The sequence below is a fragment of the Silurus aristotelis genome, assembly GCF_946808225.1.
Source record: "Silurus aristotelis genome assembly, chromosome: 29".
Lineage (NCBI taxonomy): Eukaryota > Metazoa > Chordata > Actinopteri > Siluriformes > Siluridae > Silurus > Silurus aristotelis.
Window position 1 is genome coordinate 9,245,079 of NC_139602.1, and position 23,372 is coordinate 9,268,450.

Below are 23,372 nucleotides of genomic sequence, written 5' to 3' on the forward strand. Positions count from 1 at the left end.
AGCCACATGAGGATTAGTAAAGTCAAGTACGGATGTAGGTGAGGTGAAGAGGCCTGGGGGGGGTGCAGTCCGTGTGGAAAAAATTCCTCCCAAAGGTGTTCCATAGGGTTGGCGCTCTAAAGCTCTTCCACTCCAACCCATGTAAAGCAGATCTTCATGGAGCTGGCTTTGTGCACAGGGGGCATCGTCATGCTGGAACAGATTTGAGTCTCCTAGTTCAAGTGAATGGAATATTCAATTCCTACGGCTGAAAACGTCAGGTGTCCCAATACTTTTGTTCAAATATTGTGTATATAATATTGAGGTCATAACATCAGATCACCAAACCCTAGGATTTCTGCAATCATCACTCTTACCGTAAATCATCAATGAATTAGAATTCAGTTTTAATTTATGAACGTTTTGCAAATTGGAGGAAAGTGATGTTCTTTTAGCTGTTTGTAATTATTCGTGTGTGTGTGTGTGTGTGTGTGTGTGTTTGTGTGTGTGTGTGTGTTTTGTAGGGACACTACCACGGCGGATAAAGAGAGAGCTGCTAGCAGTAAAGCTGCGTAATCGACCCAGTAAACAGGAGCTGGAGGACAGGAACATCTTCCCGGTGCGCAGTGACCAGGAGCGTCAGGAGATTCGACAGCAGATAGAAATGAAACTGGCCAAGTAAGTGAGTTGTTCTCTTTCTCTCTCTCTCTCTCTCTCTCTCTCTCTCTCTCTCTCTCTCTCTCTCTCTCTCTCTCTCTCTCTCTTTCTCCCTCTCTCTCTCTCTCTCTCTCTCTCTCTCTCTCTCTCTCTCTCTCTCTCTATACTTTTTTGGATCTCTCTTCACCATATATGCTTCTCTTTTTGTTTGTCTTTCTCTCTGTCTCTCACTTACTCTCTCTCTTTCCCTATCTCATTCTCTTTCTCTCTTTCTATTCTCTCTCTCTCTCTCTCTCTCTCTCTCTCTCTCTCTCTCCCCTTATCTCTTAAAATTTTTTTCTGTCTTGCTCTATCTCACACACTTACCCCCCCCCCCCTCTTTTTACCCTTTTTGCCTCTCTGTCTACTTGTCAATCTTTCTCTCAATTCTCTTTTACTCCGACTCTCTCTCGCTCTCATTATCTCGCTCTTTATATTCTTTCTCTTGCTTTCTTTTTTTATTCTTATTCTTTCATTAATCCTCTTTCTTTACATTATTTTTATTTCTTTCTATCTATCCCATCTGCCTCTTTCTCTACTTCTCTCTCTCTCTCTCTCTCTCTCTCTCTCTCTCTCTCTCTCTCTCTCTCTCTCTTTATTTCTCCCTCCCTTTCTGTTTTCTCTCTTTTCCTCCCCCTCTCGCCTTTCTACCCCCCCTTCTCGTTCTCTTTGTCTCTTTTCAGAATGTCATCGAGTTTGTTATTTCATTTCGTCCTTGCTGCTCTCCAATTGTGATTTTGTTGAAGAGCGTTTAAGTGTGTGTATGATTGTGAGTGTGTTTTTGAGTATGTGTGTGTGTGTGTGTGTGTGTGTGTGAGTATGTACGCAAGCGTGGGTGAGTGTGACAGATGATTTGGCATCGTCAGCATCAACAGCGTATTCGAGCTCTGAGCTTCACACATGAGCGCACCGACTCGTGCTTTTTCCGCCGTGGCACGAGTGCAGCTTTTTGTTTTCGGTGTCAAATCTGAACTCATCATCCAGATTTGTGTAGGTTCAGCAAAAAAAAAAAACTGAGCTGTGAGTGAGATTTGATGTAACAGTGTGATTAATGTTTGTTTACGTAACCAGATCACTGGTGATGATTTTTTTATTCATATTTAGCTGAAAAATATTTGTTTTCAGGTTTATTATTGCTCTTAATTCAGTCACGTGATGGTGTCCTTAGAAGGCCCAGATGGTCTTGTGACCAGTAGGTGGAGCTCTTGGTTTAGAACCCAACTCAAACACACAACTGTGCATAAGTATTAACCCCTTCTTGAACTTTTTTTTTTTATAAAGTCTTGAGTCTATGCCTGAGTCAGTTTGTGCTTGTATTAGTATTTACCCCAATTATTGATGCAAACCACCTAAATTATATCTATTTGCCAAGTGTATGCCCCATGGCGCCCCCCCGAGGCGGACATGTTTGCTCGCTCCTTATTTGAATGGCGGTCTCTTCTTCTTTTTATTTGTCTTTATCTTTGTTTTTTTGCAAAGAGCACAAATGCCATGCACTACTTACATATAGCAGACATGAATAATTGGACATTGCTAACTTACACAGCCATTTTGAATTCACTGGTTTTATACTGCCTGAGCTACAACTTATTGCTTGCACCAGTAGCCGCCACCACCCCCAAGCTCGAGTGAGCAAGCTGACCCTATGAGAGTACTTCAGAGAAGGCGTCGCAAGCGTGGAAAGAGCGGGGGTGGGTGGGGGGGGTGTTTCTTTTAGCTACATGCTAGGCTAAAAGCTTGTTCTAGCTGACCACTGTTACCTAGCCTCTTACTCTTACTCTGGAAAACAAACTGGACAAGCTAAGGGCTAGAATTACAACACAGTGGGAATCGACAGTGCTGAGCTCTTATTTTCACTGAGGCTTTCAAAGTCCCCTCCGGTAAGACTAAAGGGAGAGGTTATATTGGCGGCAGCACCATCTGAGGTAGACCTGTTGGACTGGTAGGCATATCATTATCAGTTTTCCTTCTGCCACCTGTAAAATAAAGACTCTTATATCAGGATATTTTTTGTGGCCTATAGTTCTGCTTTTAACACGTCATCCCCAACAAACTCACCCACAAACTGTCTACACTTGGCCTGCACCCTTCACTCTGTGACTGGCTTTTAATCTTTCTGACTGGCAGTCCCCAGTCTTTCAGGATTGGAAATAGGACCTCAGCCAGCATTACTACAAACATGGGCACTCCACAGGGATGTGTCCTGAGCCCTATCCTCTACACCCTGTTCACCCACGACTGCATCGCATCTTAACATCATCCTGAAGTTTAGGGATGCATCTCTGGCGGGGACAAAGCAGCCTAAAGGGAGGAGGTGGACAGTCTGAAGACATGGTCTGAGGATAACAACTTCTTTCTCAACACAGACAAGACAAAGGAGATAATAGTGTACATAAAGAATGAGAAAGGACTGAGGAAGTTTGGCATTACACCTAAGGTCCTCGCCAACTTTTACAGCTGCAATATTGAGATAATTTTGACCAACTGCATCACCGTGTGGTACAGCAGCACTACTGTTATATACCGCAAACGCCTGCAGAGATTGGTGAAGACTGCTGAGAAGATCACAAGGACTCCACTGACGTCCCTGCAGAGCATTTACTACTGCAGAGTCTGCAGGAGAACTGCTTCCATCCTCAAGTGTTACTCTGTCACTGCTGACCATTACAGCAGATTGTAAATATCTGGCAAACTCTAATTATTTACAATAAATGAATCCATTTATTGCGTGCAGATATTTCCATTAATTCCAGGTGTAATGCTGAAGACATCTGCATGTGCGTGTGATTAATATTCCTCCTGCCCACGTCTCTTCACACGTTTTTCAGCTGTTTTCCTTTCAGACAGCAAGCAGCACTCTGGCTTTGTGTCTAAATGAACGACACCCACAGTGAGTGAAGTGAGTGCCGTCCTCGGCGTCCTGTCCGGTTTGTGTCACTCCATAATTTAGCACTTAAGAGTGTGTTGTTGTAAATGAAAAGCTGTAGTCGTTTTTAGTCAATAGAACAATCCAGAGTACAATGAGTCGATTAATTAACCTCTGTACAGGCGTTTGTGTACGAGGAGCCATTTTCTAAGCGACAACTCGGCATCTGCTTTGACAACTAATTTAGTAATTATCATTTTGTGTTTGTCCAGAAAGTGGAAAGTGTTTCTGAAGTGGATAAAAGTCCACAAGTGTTTGGATACTTGACTTTTCCAGCTATTTGTGATTCTTTCCCAAATTGTTGTAGCTTCACAGATAGCTTGGAGTGGAAGTGGAGGTTACTATAGCAGCAAATGGGGACCACATAAGGAATGAGATGTTTATCCACAAAACATTGTCCATATACGAGATTGTATCAAAAAGTTTCAAGGGAACACTTTATTTATCCACTTTTACTTGTGGAACTTGTCCTGGAAGTCTTCTTTTCTTCTGCGATTTACGCCGGATCTTCACAATAGGGTCAAAACGGCGACCTTTGAGCTGGAACTTCATCTTCGGGAAAACGGCGAAGGCCGCAGCCGCCAAATCTGGCACGTATGGTGGGTGCAGAAGTGGGATCATGTGGATTGTTATCCGACCATCATCATGCACAAGTTGCTGAACGGTTTCAACATTTTTAGGGGTTGAGATCGTTGAAGGTCTTCCTGACCTCTTGTCTCCTACAGTGATATCCTTCGGCTCTTGAAGCGCACATGCCACTCGAAACACCTCGAACATACGTCATGTCAAATGCCTCTGTGGCAGATTTGCCCACTTTCACGCAGAATTTCACGTTTGCTCTTTGTTCTAACGATGACTCGCAGACGTGGTACCGCATGAGGTCAAAATAGCACCATTTAGCGCCATTAGTCTCTAAACTTTTTTGATACCACCTCAGATTATATGTTCAACTGACTGCAGTTCTTAGGGATGATACTTCAAGGAAGTATTTTTTCCTTCGATTTTGTACTTTATCAGGTATCTGATCTTTAGCCGTTTTTTCTTAGTATTTTGAGAACTACATGGAGAGCTCAGTGGTTACAATGTTGGACTTCTGATCAGAAGGCCATGAGTATAAATCCCAGCCTCACTATGCTGCCACTGCTGGGCCCTTGAGCAAGGCCCTTAACCCTTAGCTGCTTAGTTGTATAAATTAGATAATTGTAAGTCGCTCTGGATAAATGCTAAATGCTTTAAAATAATGTTTAATATCTTTTTACTCGAAAAATATAAAACTCTCCTTATAAAGGTCTGATGTGCAGGAGAACGGAGCACTGAACTTGCATCCATAATTCATCAATATTTTTCCTTTTTTTTTACGTCCATTCCAAGATTAACTTCTATACTTTTATTCGAGTAGGAGTGTAAAAGAAGGAGTCATGTTTAAGCAGGGGGTTAGTACTTATACTCAAGTACTGGAACGGTGCAATTGCTATACTACAATGCATCTGACGAAATTCAAGAAAATCTGTAAGTAAACAATATCATTTATTTTGTAAATTATTTTGTGCTCATTATTTCAGGACTATTACGCTCTACCCTCAACATTTCATTATCGTGACGTTTATTACACCTTTACTAACGAGCCAGGGCTCCTTCATCCTCTGTATTCTCTCAGCTCGAATCGATTTGCCCTTAATTTGTACGGATGTCCATCTCAATTCAGTATCGAACGTTTGAACTGTCAGTACGGCTCCGGGCTAAAAATAACCCAGAGACAAGTGTATAAATAAAAAAAAAGAATGCAGAGCTAAACAGAACTGAGGGATTTAAGTAGATTGTACTGTGCTCATATCAGCTGTTTTATCTAGTCAGCATAACCTTTATGACTCTTTGCTGATATGAGGAGTCAGCCGTATAAGCTCAGAGCCGATCAGCCTTATCATGTACACTGAGCTCCGAGCTTTGTCTCTCTGTGTTTATAGCTGCTATAACATAAGCGATGACAGGATCTTATTTCGGGATGTTCCGCAAATGGATGCGACGATAAACGAGTCAAAAGTGTGATGCGGTGTTCTTTAATCGCTGGGATATAAGAGGGTAGTGTACTTAGGGTTGTGCCCTAAAAATTATTTTTTCTACAGTCCAATTTATATTCCACCGCACTGTTGATTATGTAAGTCATGAGGTCTCCAGACTTTTGTACACCACGGACCAGTTTTATTTTGTAGTATTCTTGTGCATAAGAGTTAATAATGTGAGGCATCGGTTTTAAAAAGTGTGCATCGGATACAAGTGACTAATAATTCGCGACCGATGTTTGATATGTAGATCGATTTCTCTTTGCTAAACTGTTTCACGAGCGCGTTCTCTCAGCACAGCTGCCGCCACGTGAATATGCTGATCACAACACTAAGGAGAACGAGGCGTGTCCTGAGAGTCACATAGATTACAGATTAACATGGCAGAGGTAGAGCTGTAACTTCCAGCACACACAACAGGAAAGGAACGTCTGATTTTATTTCATGGGTTTTTTCAAATCGAAATCGGATCGCACTGCATCATAATAGGGTTGAATCGGTAGATGCTTCATAGGTATCGTATTGTAGGCTATGAATCGCATCGGCCTCAGTTATGGAGATACACATCCCTAATATATATATTTGGAAACATGAAACGTTTACATTGTATGTATAGCGTCCATTCCTAGACAAGATGTTACCGCAAGCTCATTCTAAGTAGATTAATAAGATGATATTTTAAAATTGTGTGGACTTCATGCCTAAAGAAATCACAGCACAATACTATATTTTTTTTCCATCAAATAACCTGTGATATAGATTTCCATAAATATTGGTAATATCGAGTGGAATAGTTTCAAACAATACAAGACACTATTTATTACAATTTTCATTACTGTATCTGTGTGTATGTGTGTGTGTGTGTGTGTGTGTGTGTGTGTGTCTGTATTTAGCAATCCATTTACAAGTGTCTACAAGTTCGTTCGAAAATAGGAAAATTTTTATGTCATTTGAACGTGTAAATATGAAGTCCACGGAACTTTTTTTGCATTTTCTTCCCTTGAGTCTGTGCAGGGTGCCAATACTTTTGAATCTAAACCTACTTTTTTTCCCTGGCAAATTTTATACACTTAACTTTTTATAAAAGTTTATCGTACAGTGTCGAAATTCACATAAACAAGTGTTTGTAGTCAAGCAATGTGCTAAACTAGTAGCTATAAGCGATCATTATTTGTTAGCTACAGTAGCCTCGTAAAAATGAGCCAGTGTAAAAATGAAAGAAAAATAAAGGAAAGCAGGGATGTCTTGACTGGGTTTGGGGGTTACAACTTGTATATTTGATCACTTTAACACAGTCAGACTGTCTCACATGAGCCCCACTTGCAGTTTCACACCTTGGAATTGCGTAATGCAGTGAGGGAGAGATTTCCTGGAGGCACACCCCGAACATTTCACACCTTCATTAATGATAAAGAACGGTGCAGTATTTTCCCTTCGTGTATGTGTCAAACGTACTCACTTAGCAGACACACTCAATAAGCATGCTCTTTTAATTGCTCTGTGTCTTTTCTCCTCTATGCTAGCGTTATCAAATGAATGTAACGCTAATACACCAGTACTGTAGGCTAGCAGACTAATGACAAATTGTGTGCGGAGGTGCAGAAGTGTGTAAAATGTCATGTTTGTGTGGAAAAACGCTTGGAGAAAGGTAACGCCAGAGCATCCTGAAGCCTTTTATTCCTTTTATACCACATGAATAATTTGTAAACAGTGTACGTTTTATCCATTTATAGCTACATTTAGTTAGTTCCTGTGATCAGCCATAGTAGAGAAGCTCTAAACCGTCTTTCTTCTCTGTCTACAAATGAATACGATACACCTTGTTGTATTTTAGTGAGACTGGAAACTCATCGTGGAGATTTTGAAAACATACGGAAGTTAAATAGCTAAACTGCTGATTATTAACAATTTTTCACATTCCATTAGTAAAAACTTTTTAATCATCGTTTTTTTACTCATTTTATGTCAAATGGACAAAAGTTTGTGGAACAGCTGAGTATAAGAATGGTTTGTGCTTTTTAACCATCCATTAATCCCCCATTAGTTCCTGTTATAATTACCTCCACTCTTCTAGGAAGATGTTCCACTAGATGTGCTCATTCGGTCAACTATCACATTCCACATTTACATAAGTTACATGAAATTAGATACAATTGCTCGTATTTGAGGTACTGTCTTATATGCTAATTCATTGTAAAAATCTGAGCTTAATATTGAGGTACTTTGTCTAAATGTTGTATGAATATTGTAATGCAGTTAGTAAAAAACGTACGAATGTTTACGTTTCTCAGCTATATACTGCCACACTTTAAAGTCAAGTGTGAATTGACTTAAATTTTTTAAAATAATAAAAAATTTATTTATTTTTTGCTGCTAGTTGTTCACCTGAAAATCAGCACAGAGATTGCTAGTATGAATTCTGATCACGGACATTCGGTCATTAATGACATCAAGTTATCCTGTATCAGCATCATTAGCCAATCATGGGCATCTGTTAACTCTTGTATGAGGAAGAGGGCAGATTTCCTGCTAGTGTTTTTTTATGTGCATTAATAAAAAAAAAGCTAGTTTTCATGTTAGTTTGATAAAGCATTTGGCTGTTCTTCTTTGGCAGCACTTGTTAGCATTCACTCCCTCCAGTTGGTAGCTGTCGTATGATAGAGAAGAGTTGACTGGTGGGTGGAATTTAGCCACGCCCACAATAGACTAAAAGCGCTTCTTGATGTCTGATTTAGGATCGGAGGGTTTACTCTGGGTCGTGTTTTTACAGGTGCAAGTGGAGCTCAGGATCTGTCGAGGCTCACCACAGGCCTACTGTGATCCATACCAACTCTCTCTTACTCCCTCTCTCTCTCTCTCTCTCTCTCTCTCTCTCTCTCTCTCTCTCTCTCTCTCTCTCTCTCTCTCTCTCTCTATCCCTCTTTTACACTCACACACATGAACACACTTATAACTTGCCTAAAAAAGTGGGCTCCTGTGCAGCTTACACCACCATAGGCCCAACAATCCATTCAAAATAGAGCAGCGCAGAGCGGCTCAAGCGAATTTCGGTACCAGGACTGGCGTTGTGAGGATAAATCACTGCAGGTATCAGCTGGTTTGAATCAGGGACAAACACACACACATATTGTGACAGCAAAATGGCACCATGAAGCTACGTCACAAATCTCGTGCAGCACCAATATAGTAGCATACGGTGTTATAAACAGCTTCGGAATAGTAGCGCGTTAAAATAGCACAAGGTGTCTGATGGCTGAGGAGGTTTTTGAGAGTGAAGGAAAACTAGAACGAGAAAGAACACAGACGCTGATATATAAAGGAAGGATTTATAGGAATACTAATGTTTATTGGGTCTTAAGTGTGTATCTAATGAGTGCAGAGAAGAATTTCAACACATTTTCCCTTCCTTGAGAAGACAAAAACAACAACCAGAAAGTGTATTTACTCTAAGAACAAACTCGGACACCTGTCTGTAACACAGAGTTGCATATTTAGTCTCCTTTTACTGTTTTAAGAAAATCCAGGCTTCTGAGAAGATGTTCCTCTAGATTTTGTGGAGATTTGTGGGGGGGTTTTTAGCAACGAGGGTGTTAGTAAATTCTACATAAGTCAGGTACTTATGTAGGTGAGGTGAGGAGGCCTGGGGTGACGTCAGCGTTCATCCCAAATCTGTAAAAGTAGCTCCCAAAGGCTTCCAAAGTAGAGTTGAGGTCAGAGCTCTCTAGTAGGTGCTGTGTTTCTTGGTCATATGTACATAGCAGCTTAATGAGATTCTTCCTATCCAATGTTAGGAAGCTGGAGTCAGAGCACAGAGGGTTAAGGGTGTTGCTCAAGGGCCCAAGATTGGCAGCTTGGTGATACTGAGGCTTGAACCCCCAACCTTCCCAACAAGTAACCCAGAACCTTAACCAATGAGCTCCCACTTTCCCACTGAAGATCTGGTACATTTGTCATGCTGGAACAGGTTTGGGTCTCCTAGTTCAAATGAAGGGAAAATGTCATGCTATAGCATCCACAGATACAAATCATGTGTTCCAACACTTTTGTCCTTCTCGTTTAGTGTTTCCTGATTATTGTAAAAGTGCTGATATTTCTGCACTTCAAAAATATACATATGCTACAGATTTGCTGGTTAAAGTACAAAAAACGCTGAGTATTCCATTAATACAGAAAAGGTGACCATAGTGTTTGGTATTCGGTGAAAATCAATGCTGAAAGTGTGTCACACCCGAGTGTTATGTCAGAGCGAGTTCTCAGGAGGAGGAATGGGGAAAGACCCTAAGGTGAGTCATCCAGCTCAGGCCTGCTATGTAAGTGGAGACGAGTGTACCGTGTGTGTGTGTGTGTGTGTGTGTGTGTGTGTGTGTCTGTGTGCTCGTGCTGGTCATGCAGTGGATAAACACAGGTGCGTTTCAACTGGCTCTGCAAACAGCAGGAGTTTGGATTCAAGTTGTCTTCGAAGTTGTTTTTTGGTCAGACATGTCAGTAAAAAGATGAATGATGTGGTTCAATAGGCAATTTTGTGCTGATTCTATATTCTTAAATTTTTTTTATAATAATATAAACATATATTCATGCCAAAAACACACACAATTGAGTTATTGTGTTTATATGGAAATATTTGTATAATAATCGTTTTATTTCTGTGATGTATTATTTGACGTTAAATTAAATTTTTTGTTTCAATATTATTATTTTTATTAACAGTATTATTATTACTATTATTTATTACATTTTTTTATTACGATTTTTATTTCTTCTTTTATGCTCGGAAAGCGTTTTGAGATGTAACTTTTTAAGCGCTATAAAAAATAAAGATTTATTACTATTCTTTTTATAATAATAATAATAATAAGAAGAATTATTATTATTATCATTATTATTATTATTATTATGCAACACTGGGTTGCATTACATTTCATATATTGTCTAAGGTTGACTTGAGGTAGGCACGAGGTTCAATAACATTTTTATCAGAGTATTTTTTTTTCCTTCGCTGTTCTGTCGTGTTTGTAAAGGTGACGTCCTTGAGATCGCCTCTTTTTCTTTTCAATTCCACGGAACGGCACGATCCTTTTTGAAAGGAACCAACTTGCCTTTTTAAAAGGACTGGAACATGCAGTGCAGCTGTACAGTTTACATAGCAGAGTCTGGGAAGGAGCTCGCAGTGTTGTATAACATAAGCTGTTGCACACCTCCGTAAACCTGTGAGCTCGATCTTGTTATATGCTCGTACACATTGCGATACGGATAGTATAAAATTAGCATTATAAGCGTCCCATGCCTATATATGTTTTTTGAAATATGTTTTTGCGATGATCACCATTCGTTTTTCCCACACTACTTCACTACTCCATTATAACTAATGGCAAGGGCTTCTAAAGGAGGTCATATTGGTTCCTAATAATTTGCCGACATCCCAGGGTCACCAATTCCCAATGCCAAAATTTCACGTTTCTTTATGCCACCCTGTGCGATGATAGAAAGAAAAGAAGGATTTAATGCCAACACCTTCACAGGAAAACATTGCAGCATTTGCAGATAAACAGCAGGTAAAAACGAATCACAGACTAACAAAGAACAGGTGAACACAGTTGGGTAACAAACAAAACAAAAACAGAAAAAAAAGCTCACGATAAAATACAAAATCAGGGCTCGTTGCACTGAGACGAGGAATAGGTTGCATAAACAGTTTTGCCCTTTTTTGTGTGTGTTTTTGCCCAAAAGTGAGGATGATAACACACGTAGGTGGTTTATTAATGCTTTGGCACTGCTTTGCACTTGCTAGAAAAGATTTATTGCATCATAAATTCTCTAAGCACCATGATATTTGAGTCTAACACCTGGCAGACATAAATATTATATGTAAGAGAAAAATCTATATTTTATATATATAAAATTAAGTAAGATTCACAAAAATGCATCGATGCATCTGCATAAAAGTTAACGACGTGATGCATCAATTTAAAAAGTGTGCATCGGCTACAAGGCGGCATCTTTATCGCGATGCATCGTTAACCACCGCGAAAAACGATTTATTTATATATAATTATTAGTAGATCCACTATACTTCCATAATTTAGAAACTGCCTAATAATTTGTGTCCAATATTTGATTTTTCCTCTTGTTTCTCGAGCACGTTTTCTCTCCATTGGTGCTACGTGAATATGAACGCATCACAACACTACGGAGAACGAGACGCGTCCCGAGAGTCACATAGAATACAGATTAACATGGCAGAGGTAGAGCTGTAACTTCCTGCACACACAACAGGACAGGAAAAGAATGTCTGGTTTTATTGAATAATTTTTTCTTAAGTAAATTGATGATTTGCCGTCTGTCTGAACCAAAGAAATAAAAGCGTACTGTCTGTACCGTATTGAATTGCAGAGCATCATATTTTTTCCATTGCACCCTATTGCATTGAATCGCATTAAACTGAATCAAATCGAAATCGAATCGCACCGCATCAAAATAGGGGTGAATCGTATCGCATCAGTAGCTTCTTTATATGTATCTTTAATGTAGCGTATCATTGACTATGCATCGGCCTCAGTTATGGAAATGCACATCCCTAATGTGTGTATAAATATATATATATATATATATATATATATATATGTATATATAAAATTTCTTTTTAGGATATAAATCATCCCATTTTACTGTGCCAATAATTCAAGTCATTGTAATTGTCTACCTGCAGTTTGACTTGGCTACTTATCTATTAGAAAATCCTTGTAGCACTGATGCTGTACACATTTTGCTTTTCCCTGCTACTGAAATAGCAACAGTGTGCTCCTGGCTATTTAAAGCTCGATCAATATCCCTTTTTTCCACCAGCACTGCTTTTTTTTGTTCTGCGCATCGTATGGATTCACACAGATTTTGCAGATCAGCAGTTTAATTATGGCTCACTGCGCCAGAGTGTGGGATGGGCCGGGAGAGAGGGGGGATTCCTATCCATGCCTATATTTAGCTCGCTGCGATGCTCGGTCTGAAAAAGAAAAAAAAAAACCTGCAACAAGGAAGGCTGATCAATCCTCCACGTCACGGAGGCTGTTGCTACCCAAGGCAGGCAAAACAGCGGCATCCCACCTACTCATTCAGTCTTCTTGCCCAATCCTGGTTTACTCTAAGCAAACCTAACCAATCTTGACTTGGCTTTCCATCAGATCCTCGAGCCCCTCCTGGGGTGACCTTCTGTCAGCATCTGATTCTGGGCTTTTCCATCTTTCTCAAAGACGAGCTAAATATAACTCGGTGCATTATGTATAACCGCGCCCGACACAGTTCTCAGATGAGGACGGATGAAGAGTTCGGAATGAAGAAAAGCAGCACAAAGCGGCACATAAAGGCTTTTTCGCAGAACAAAAGCAGCTGGGTATTCGTGCCTGTTGGCATTCAGGAAGGCGCTGAAATATCGAGGCGCCCACTCACAGCTGCTCTTTCACATGACACAATCAGACACTTGGGCTTTGGAAGGTTAGAAGCAGTCTGGGATTAGCAATTAATATCTAAACTGAGATCTGAGCAGAATATAGAACATTCTATATCTGTAACTGTATTGTATTCAATTGTATTTCATTCCATGCTATTACATGCTGTTCAGTAGCGAAGACAATGATGTTACAGTATAGGACTTACATTGACTCCAACTTCCTCCTCATCATATTATAATGATAATAATACTTATTATTAATATTGTTACTTTTATTCACTTCTATTAAATGAGAACACGTTATAGCTTCATGCTGATTTAATCCGAAAACAGAACAGCAATTGAAATTTATTATTAAATTCATGTAAATTAAGGTGAAAAAAACCATTACATTTATTTTATTGGCACTGAAAGTTTTTAAAACGCCAAATGTTTATCATGTTAATATTTTTCAATTGATGGAATTTATTCCCTATTTTATTATCTAATATAATATATATGGTTTTAAAAAATATATATCTTTTTATTTGCATAATACTGGAAAACGGATGGGCAAAATGTTGTAAATTACATACACACTGTGTATTTGTGGTCAGTCTGTGTCTGCTGTACCTCCAATTCCTGTTCATGGATGACAGGAGTGGGATCGGATGTGGTTTCCTGCTGTTGTAGCTCATCCACCTCAAATCTGGTCTCCATCTGGTGACTGACTTGGACCAGTCTCAAAACCATGTTGATTAGTTACATTCAGGACTAAATTATTCTATCATGGAGTACCTGGGCAACTGAAAAACACCACATTTTCCAATATATTTTTATTTCACCTGCTCCAGCATGACGATACCCTCTGTGCATAAAGCAAGCTCCATGAACATATGCTTTACATGAGTTGGAGTGAAAGATCTCCTGCTGTAGAGGTCTGGCCCTCAACACTACTGGGGATGAACTTGAATGGTGACTGCACCCCAGGCCTCCTCATCTTACCTACATCATTACCTGTCTGAATAAACACCAATCTCTGCAAGCACATTTAAAAATCTAGTGGTATATAAAATATTTAATAATATATAATAATCTCCACTCATCTTCCCAGATGAGTGGAGGCTATTATAAGAGGAAATTGGGACTAGGGATGACAAGATTCATCAAATCACATCAGCATAAAAGTTAACGATGTGATGCATCGATTTAAAAAAGTGTTAATTGGATATAACTTCACAATATATTTTCATTGATAAAAAAAAAAAAATGTATTTATATATAATAATTAGTAGATGCACTATATTATTATTATATAGAAAGTGACCGATATTTAATATGTAGATCGATTTCTCCTCGCTAAATTGTTTCTCAAGAACATGTCCTGAAAGTAACATAGCATACAGATTAACATGGCAGAGGTAGAGCTGAATTTTTGCACTACAAAAACCTGTTTGTGAAAGGGCCATGGGTTGGAAGTTAGAAGGGACTTGAGGGAAAAAATTGATGATTTGCTGTTTGTCTGAACCAAAGAAAATCATCGAAATCGGATCACACTGCATTGTTATAGGGGTGAATCATATCGCATCAGTAGCTGCTTCATATTCATCTTGAATGTATCGTATTGTTGCCTATGCATCGAGATGCGAATCGCATGGGCCTCAGTTATGGAGATGCACATCCCTAATGGAGACTAAATGTGGAACGGTATTTAAAAAAAAAAGCACATACGAGTCTTATGGGTGTTCACAAATTCTGGTGTTTATTCTTTATATCATATTCATATTTATTTTAAAAACTATTTAGGAAATACTTTTATGCACTCAGAGTTACAATGGAACCAGTGTGATGTTTTTACAAAAGTGTGCTCTAGCAGGAGCGTCATTTATCCCAATATGTAAAAAAAAAAAAAATATTGCAAATTTTATGTAAAATAATATAATTAATAAGAACAAAATGAGCTTTTTATGTCACATTGGTAGAAATTAATACATCACACGAGCAGCAGGTTGTTACCTTTGCCTGCTATACGATATCATTATATTATTATCCTTTTTGAATATTCCCGTCCTCTGTGCCACTGCAGAATCCTGTGCTTTCAAAGGTGGTGTCTTTACTATCATTATCCTCACCCAGAAGTCCCGAGAGCTCCGTGTGTTACTAAATAAAGCACAGCTTCGATTCCCCCGGACAACCCCCCCCCCACCCCCACCCCGACTCACGACTCGAATCCCTGTACGATCATCAGCATCTCTGCCACATTCTCTGGCAACTGGAGTTGCTAAGCAACAGAGTCAGGTCAGTAATGGGTAGGCATATTTTTTTTCTTTTTTCTTTCACTCTGTCTCTTTTTCTTCTTTCATTTCTCTTTTTTTTTCGGGGTGGCTTTGCAGTTGACGCCTCTCCATTTCAGGTCGCTGAAATATTCATGAAGGATTCAGCGTCCCTATGAAGTACACAAACCAATCGCAGCTCTGTGACTGGGAGTATGGATGTAGTGTTCACACAGATCGTGACTGATCTGTACTCATCTGGCACAGGTTGTGTGTGTGTGTGTGTGTGTGTGTGTGTGTGTGTGTTTTCATCATGCAATTGACTTTCAGAAGGAGCATGCTCTTAGGGCATATAACACGATGGAGGGTCCTTCTGTTCTTCAGCCAGAGCAATTAAAGTTTCCGAAATTTCCTCAAGTTTGGACTGTTTTATTTTCAGGCCTTGTTTCTGGATGGAAATCCAGAATCACATCTCATTTGGATTTTATGTGTCTTGTCGTACAGCCTGTTCAATACCCAGGAGACTCATTTATTTTTTAACAGCCTCACCACAAAACCTGGCTCTCATCACTTTTTCATTGCGGTTCTCTCGTTCAAAAGTCGCAACCGCGGCTTAGAGGACGATCCTAAGGGCCAGTCGGGATCTCAGATTCACGTCCTTTTGCCCTGTTTTTGTTTTAATAAGCACATCCTATCCCTATCCCTTTCACTCACCGGGTGTCTCATGCTTACGCTAGCTCAGACCGGCTGAACAGCAACACTATCGCTTCATCAGCTGGTATGCCCCTGGTTTGTACTCTCCGGCTAAATAAAGCGCCGCCTCACAAACCAGGCAGCAGCCCAACACAAGTCGACTTAACACCCTGTACAACCCAAGCACCATGTGTAGTATCGCTAGTGACGCCAGCGCCGGATGTAAAAAAAAACAAAAAAAAAGCCCAAATCTTGGAATTGCACGTTGTCAATGCAGTTGTCAGCCCACAGCAATTGTACTATATTTGCATTTGAAAGCAGCTGATAATTAGGAGATGCCATAACGTTGTTATCGTGCGTTTTGCGTATTTTGATTGCATCACAGCCTTGCGCGGGAGAGTTCCTTCCTCCACAACACTCGGATTTCCTTCTTTCGATATTACAGTATATAGAAAACAGGCGCAAATACAAAAACATTCATTTTGACATTGTTTTACTGGGTTAAATGTTTCATTTAGTTATTTTAAAAGTACTTCCTTTGTATAATGTACAAATTCCCTAAATAATAATATTTAGCACCTATCAGAAATTTGGACAGTTATCATTTTTAAGACATATGCTTGTTTATATACAACATACAACATGGATAAAAGGCCAAAACGCAATTATTGGACAATAAATGACCAGAAGAAAGTCCTGTGGGCAAATGAGACATTTGGCATTTCTTGGGTCAAACCTGGAGAGGGAAGCTTAATGATTTTGGGTTGTTTTGGAGACTTGTTCTGGAAAGTTCAAGAAATGCTGAACCAGCATGGCTTCCATTCGACACAATGCAATTCCGTCAGGACTGCGGCTCATTGGAAAAAACTTCACTATACAATATTACAATAACGATGGATATGTCCAAGCTGTTATTCAAAAACAGTAATCTGGAGTGTTATCTATCGTGGAACAGCCTGCTCAGCTACCGCACCTAAATCCTATTGAACAGCTCTGGGATGAACTGGATCACAAGGTCAGAAAGAACTAGTGAAGAACATCTTTTGAAAACTTTACAAAAAATTTCAAATAAATCTTTGAAGAAGCGAACTGTACAGATGCGAAGAGTGTGTAAAGCTGTTATTCATGCTAAGGGTGGATTTGTCAATGAAATTAAAGTGGAAAATATGGGCATTTATGGATTTGTTTGGTCAAAGTAAATCTTTATCGAGGTCATTTATAAACTTTGGTGCATATAAACGAAGAGAAGATTTATGTTTCTCTTAAAAACCATAAAAAACTTCTGTCTGATGTGTTACCAAACCTTTGACAGTCCCTGTATAGAAAGAATTATCTATAAATATGAGGTGGTATCAAAAGGTTTTGAGTCTAGTTTTGTAAAATGCCGACAGACTGCAGCACAAGGCTGCACGCACAGTCACAGGGAGCACCGACCTTCATAAGTCAGTGTGCCAAAAGACTTTGGCTAATCGCGCCAAAATGCTGACGAGAGAATTACTTATGTGTTTTATTAACACACATGAGTTTGAGAAAAATATTTCATTTCATATCAATAAAATCCTGAAAGCAACTAGACATTAATTAATTGAGACATATGAGTCTGGTCTTTTGCAAAAGTCTTTTACAAAAGAAATAGCATTCTGTAAATGGAGGAAGAGTTATTGTGGGTCTTATCTACAATACTATTAGAATCAACAATCACCATTTTTTCTCATTTTTTTTTCTTTACCTTATATGGAGTTTTGTTACATTACTAAATGTGAAACAGCTGAGCATGAACTCATTATCAATCTACACATGATTTTTATTCACTTCCTTTTTGTTTGACCCAAAAAAACATCTTCAGTTGATTAAAATATTAATAAACAAAGCTTTATTTTTTTCTCCTTTTATGACGGAGCAATTGGACGCATTTGAACCTGGCCTCACGTTGTCTCCGATACTCAGTGCCACAAAGAGAGACTGAAGCTCACAGCCCTTGATCTCTTTCATGTCCCAGCATGGTAAAGAGCAGCCCAGAGGTCACTCAAAAGACTTAATGAATTATTGAGCACAAGCTTGGAATAGGTGGGCTTTCATGAGGCTGGCTTTTGACTTTTTTTTTTGCTGCATGTCCTGCTGGTATTGTGACAGTTTGGTGGCCTTGGCTGTACAGAGGTGGTTGTAAAAGAAACACAACCTATTGCTATTCTACTCTTTACTCAAGTGATTTCTTATCAAGGGCGTTAGCATGGAATCGCTAGTCAAGCGGCTACTCTGGTAGATTCTTTGTGTGCTCGGACAAAAACACGCTTCTGAGAAGTTACATAAAAGCTCAGTCCCTCGTCACGTAGGAGGTCTTTTATTCATCCTCGGCACATTTGGCCCTCCAGGCATCCCAAAGAGGGTGAGCACACACTCCTTTTCGATGGCAGTCATTCCCTTGGACCCTAGTTTGGGGCATTAAGACAGTTCACTACGTTTCGAGGGTCTGTGACTCGCCTTTTCCGCTCTGACACTCAGATCAGGTGCAGTGTCACTCAGCCGTCTCATCGCTTTGACACGTTAATACATCAGGGTTAAGGCTTGAAAAGCGAAAAGGCTGAATTTGTAAAGTAGCAGGAAGCCTTTTGAACTGAACTGAACTGAACCGTTCTGAACATAAACAAGACTGTTAGGATGGCGAAGGATAAAATACAATTACCTTCCTGAAGTTCTTGTTTCAGCACATCCCAATATGCTTTATATCCCAAAATGTTTAAGAGACCAAGAGGCTCTGTGTCTCTCCAGATTTGTTGTCCATATTGAACAATAATCACTCTGACTCCTGTACATATGGAACCATACCCTCATTTAACAAACGAGGTTGTATAAAACAAGTTTCGAGATTCATTTCCACATTATCATTCCTTCAAAATAGTCCCCTTGCACAGCACACATCCACTTTTAGAATGTATTTTCGAAGCGTGTCAACCACCTTCTACTATTCACGCTGGATCTCCGCAAAAGGTGTCAAAATGGCTTACTTTAAACTGGATCTTGAGCTGCAGCCAAATCTGGCTTGTAGGTTGGGTGCGGAAGTGAGCTCATGAAAGAGTAGCACCAGTTGCACAGCTCGCAAATGTACACAACACGATGTCTTTTGAACACTGACTTATGAAGTTCGGTGCTCTCTGTGACTGTGCGTACTTTTTAATACCATCTTGTATTGCTATTTATTGTGATTGTATGCACTTCTGGTTAGATGCTAACCACATTTCATTGGCTCTGTACTTTTCACAATGAGAATGAAGTTGAATCTAAAATAATCTCAGCTACTCTTTATTCCTCTTACACCTCAGGGAATCATCAATTGGAACCACTGAGGAACCCTTGAATGTCTTTTTTTTTTTTATCCATGACTGTATACACCCCTAGGCACTTTGTATACTGGTCCTTAATGGTAGTTTTAGGGTCTTTAAGTTTTAGTTTAAGGTCTTTAAACGGATGGAACATTTGCTCAAATAGAATTCTTCTGCTCCTCCATTGTATTATTAGAGGCTTCTTCTAATTTCCAGAATTCTAAGGATAAATGTACCAATAATTTTGCGCCACATTGTATTGAAGAAATGCTTTACCACTTTCTATAGGGCACTGTTACCTTGCTCATCCGTTAATTATCTATATATATATCTTTTTTGCATTTATTTTTAGCACATTATGGTCCGTTAAAGCTGTCACCCACATGGGCCTGTTTTTTTTTTTTTTTTTTTTTTGCGCTAAGCTCCCAGGTGTCCCATCATACACCTTGTATGTTCCAGGACCTGAGCCAGTCAGCAGCCTATAAATAGCCTCTATGTCTTTGATTTATTTATAGGTACTGAGCAAATTTATTTCTTGCTTGCTGTCCGCTGGTTGCGTTTCACTTTAATTCTTAAGTTCTGCAAAGCTGCTTTGAGTCAATGTCCATTGTAAAGAGCGCTATAGAAATAATCTTGAACTTGAACTTAAATCGTGCCCATCATATCGTTGTCACGGGTGGGTTGTGGCTTGTCAATTGGTGAACAGAACAAAATGTTCATTGAAGCGCTGATGACTGGTGGTGGATAAGTGGCTTAATTATCGTTCGGTCCCTGGGGATTAGGAGCGTGTGATGAGGAACATTTCTGTTCTGGTACATGCCGGGATTTTTTTTCATTAAGTGCGATCGATTAAGCAACGTTGGAGATAAAGAATGTGCAGGTAACCTGTTGTAGCTTTCAGAAAATTTATTATTTTCGACAATCCCCTTGACCCTCACACCCACCTCCACCTCCACTCCATGGAGACGTTGGTTTATTATGCAGTTAATGGGAATATTAACAGAATGTACTCATTTTGTTTTTTTTTTTCTTTCATTTCCTGTTCCGAATGGAGCTGGATGAGAATATAATGAGACAATGAGACCAAAGGAGACTAGTACAGAACGTACAGGAAACAACCAGCTGCATTTCCATTTTCATCTTTCGTGTTCTTTGTCCAGTCCTTGAGCAATACAGTAATTCCATTACAGGAGAAACGAATTAGATATTCTGATTCGGAAGCTTCTGCGACCATCTGCTGTCCATCCTGTGGTTTTAACAAGTGGTCCTGTTGATATTGCACACGATTCGATGACGTTTTTTTGTTTCGATTTCGGAATTTTGAGGACATTTTTTTAATGTGGAAACTCCTCTGACACACAGATTCAGATACACTGTATCTTCTGTATCACTGTATCCATTGTATCTTCTGATTCTGACACTGTTTTACACTTGAGTACAGATTTCTTACCTTCCAAACGAACAAGCGGAGGTTTTGTTCAAATTTTCGTTTATAATAGGTTTTAAAAATATATCAATGAGGGTCTCAGATTGCCCTTTCCTTGATTTGATGGTCTTTGGTACAGAAAGCCGATCCTTGGTGTCCTCTTTCTCACCTTCTGGCAACGCTTTTATAAATAAATATAGTTTCAGGACTTTTCATTGCTTTGTACATTTATAACTTAAAATGTTGCTTCTTCACTTATAATGTAGCAGCACAGTACACAGGACTATATAAGGTAGAAACAGTATGAAAAGAGTGTCAGGTATAAACTACACAGCCACAGAGGAAAACGAATACACAAGACAGAGTCTTATAGTGGAAAATACAGTGCAACAGTTGTCTGTAAACTGTTGACCAAATCATGACATCATTTTCACAAAGGTTTGTGCTATTTTATATGTGCATGTGAATACATGTGGGAAACGTGCACGTGTTAAAAAAAATTAACAAAGCATTTTCCAGATCCAAACCAAATGTAACAATCAAACACTGTTATATATTAATATTAAATATAAATATTATAGATTCTTTTACCTAATTATTATAGTTGTTTTTATTGCACCTTGCACATTGTTTGTATGTGTAACCCATGATAACAGGCAATAAAGGTGATTTTGATTCTGAATCTGAAACATTTAGGAGAATTTGTCATCCATATCGTAAGAAGAATGAAAATATAATAAAACAAAATGATAGATAGATAGATAGATAGATAGATAGATAGATAGATAGATAGATAGATAGATAGATAGATAGATAGATAGATAGAGTGTGTGAAAAGGAGGGTGTGTGTGTGTGTGTGTGTGTGTGTGTGTGTGTGTTTATGAGCGAGAGAGGGAGAGAAAGAGAGAGAGAGGGATGCTCTTCCCTTCACTGCAGCAACACCTCGTGCACGCCTGGGAAATCTCACAAGCTCCGCCCCCTCATTAAATATGCACAGGGATTAAAGCGAGCCGCTCGCAGAGCCCCGCCTCACAACCACTACAGCCGCGTCACAATGCGGATCGCTCAGGGTTAAGAGCAAAGCGTCGTTTCCACTTCTTCTTTTTATACTCTTTCTATCGCTGGTTTTTATTTGAGCTTTCTACGCCTTTTTTAGATGCTGTTGAGTCTTTTGGTACCCGGCGCTGAGCATGAGCTTCATAGCAAATTCAGTGAGATAATTGACCCCGAACTGTGTTTCCCCTGTGGATGGAAAACACTCCGGACTTAGAGGAGTAGAGGTTTCGGGATGCGCAGATCGCCGGCTGTTCCCGACTCTATCCACGGGCTTCTGATCTAATCAGAGACTTTGTTGAGGGGGAGAGGAGATTGTGAAGATGGTGCAGAACGTGATTCTGGTCTTCTTCCGCAGGAGACTGAGCCAGAGACCAGCGGTGGAGGAGCTGGAGAGCAGGAACATCCTGAAGCGTGAGTCCCCGAGCGCAACAAGAGACTCGCGCCACACACACACACACACACACACACACACACACACACACACACACACACACACACACACACACACACACACACACACACAGGACTACATTTACATTTCACCTAACCAAAAATTATAATAATAATATTATTAATAATAATAATTATAATTATTATAAAAAAAAATACTATTATATATATTGTTATATATATTTTATATATATTATATATACATACAGTATTTGTATAGATAATGCAAAGGAAATAAAAAATTTTTTTTTATTAAATATTTATTTTATATATTTATAGACTATACTAAAGTAATAAATTATTATTATTAATATATATATATATATATATATATATATATATATATATATATATATATATATATATATATATATATATATATATATATATAAATAATGTATATGTATAGAATTCTGCAGAAAGACCTTCGTGCCTACAATGATTTATTGAAAGTACTTAAATTTATTGTACGATTTAAGATTTAATCTTATTATAAAATAATACAATTATAATATTATTAAATACAATAAATAATAATAAATTAAATAAAGCAAATTTTAAAAAATGGGGGTTTGTATTAGTGCGACGTATCAAAAAGAAAAGATTCGGTTTTAATTTTAAGGAAAGCATGGAAATAATGTTCTAAAAAAAATCTGATAAAAAATGGGAAAAGGACATTTTGAAGCCCATCAGTCAACAATAACATATTCAACATACGAGTTTAATCCCAACCAGGAAGATATACTATAGAAACCACTCACTGGACTGAAATGTGAAGTGTAAACGCAAAGGCATGAGGAATCACTGTGGGATTGTACAGTATATTTAGCTGGCAGCTGTGTGTCTGCTCTCTCAGTTATGTAGCAGCTACACGCTGTAGCCATGTGCTGGGCTTTTGTTGACATAGCTGAAGCTTTCATTCTTTGCTCTCAGTCGGTCATGAGCTGCTGCTCTCATGGCCCGGACAGCTGTCACTTCTCTCTGTGGCATTTCACATGCCAGCTAAACTCTGGGGCTGTTTTTTCGAAGAAAACACAAGAACTAATTTTATCACTAAGCGTCTAATTTCCTTT

At 39.0% G+C, this 23,372-nt stretch overlaps 1 protein-coding gene across 4 annotated transcripts in view; it reads left to right on the forward strand.

Moving 5' to 3' along the window:
• Nucleotides 1–23,372, forward strand: part of phactr3b (phosphatase and actin regulator 3b) — a 67,107-nt gene that overhangs the window by 39,415 nt on the left and 4,320 nt on the right. For all 4 annotated transcript variants that reach the window (XM_083535314.1, XM_083535315.1, XM_083535316.1 and 1 more), the window contains exons 8-9: nt 504–657; nt 22,205–22,260. In XM_083535314.1, the coding sequence (XP_083391440.1) occupies nt 504–657; nt 22,205–22,260 (210 nt within the window). The remainder of the gene's footprint in view (nt 1–503; nt 658–22,204; nt 22,261–23,372) is intronic.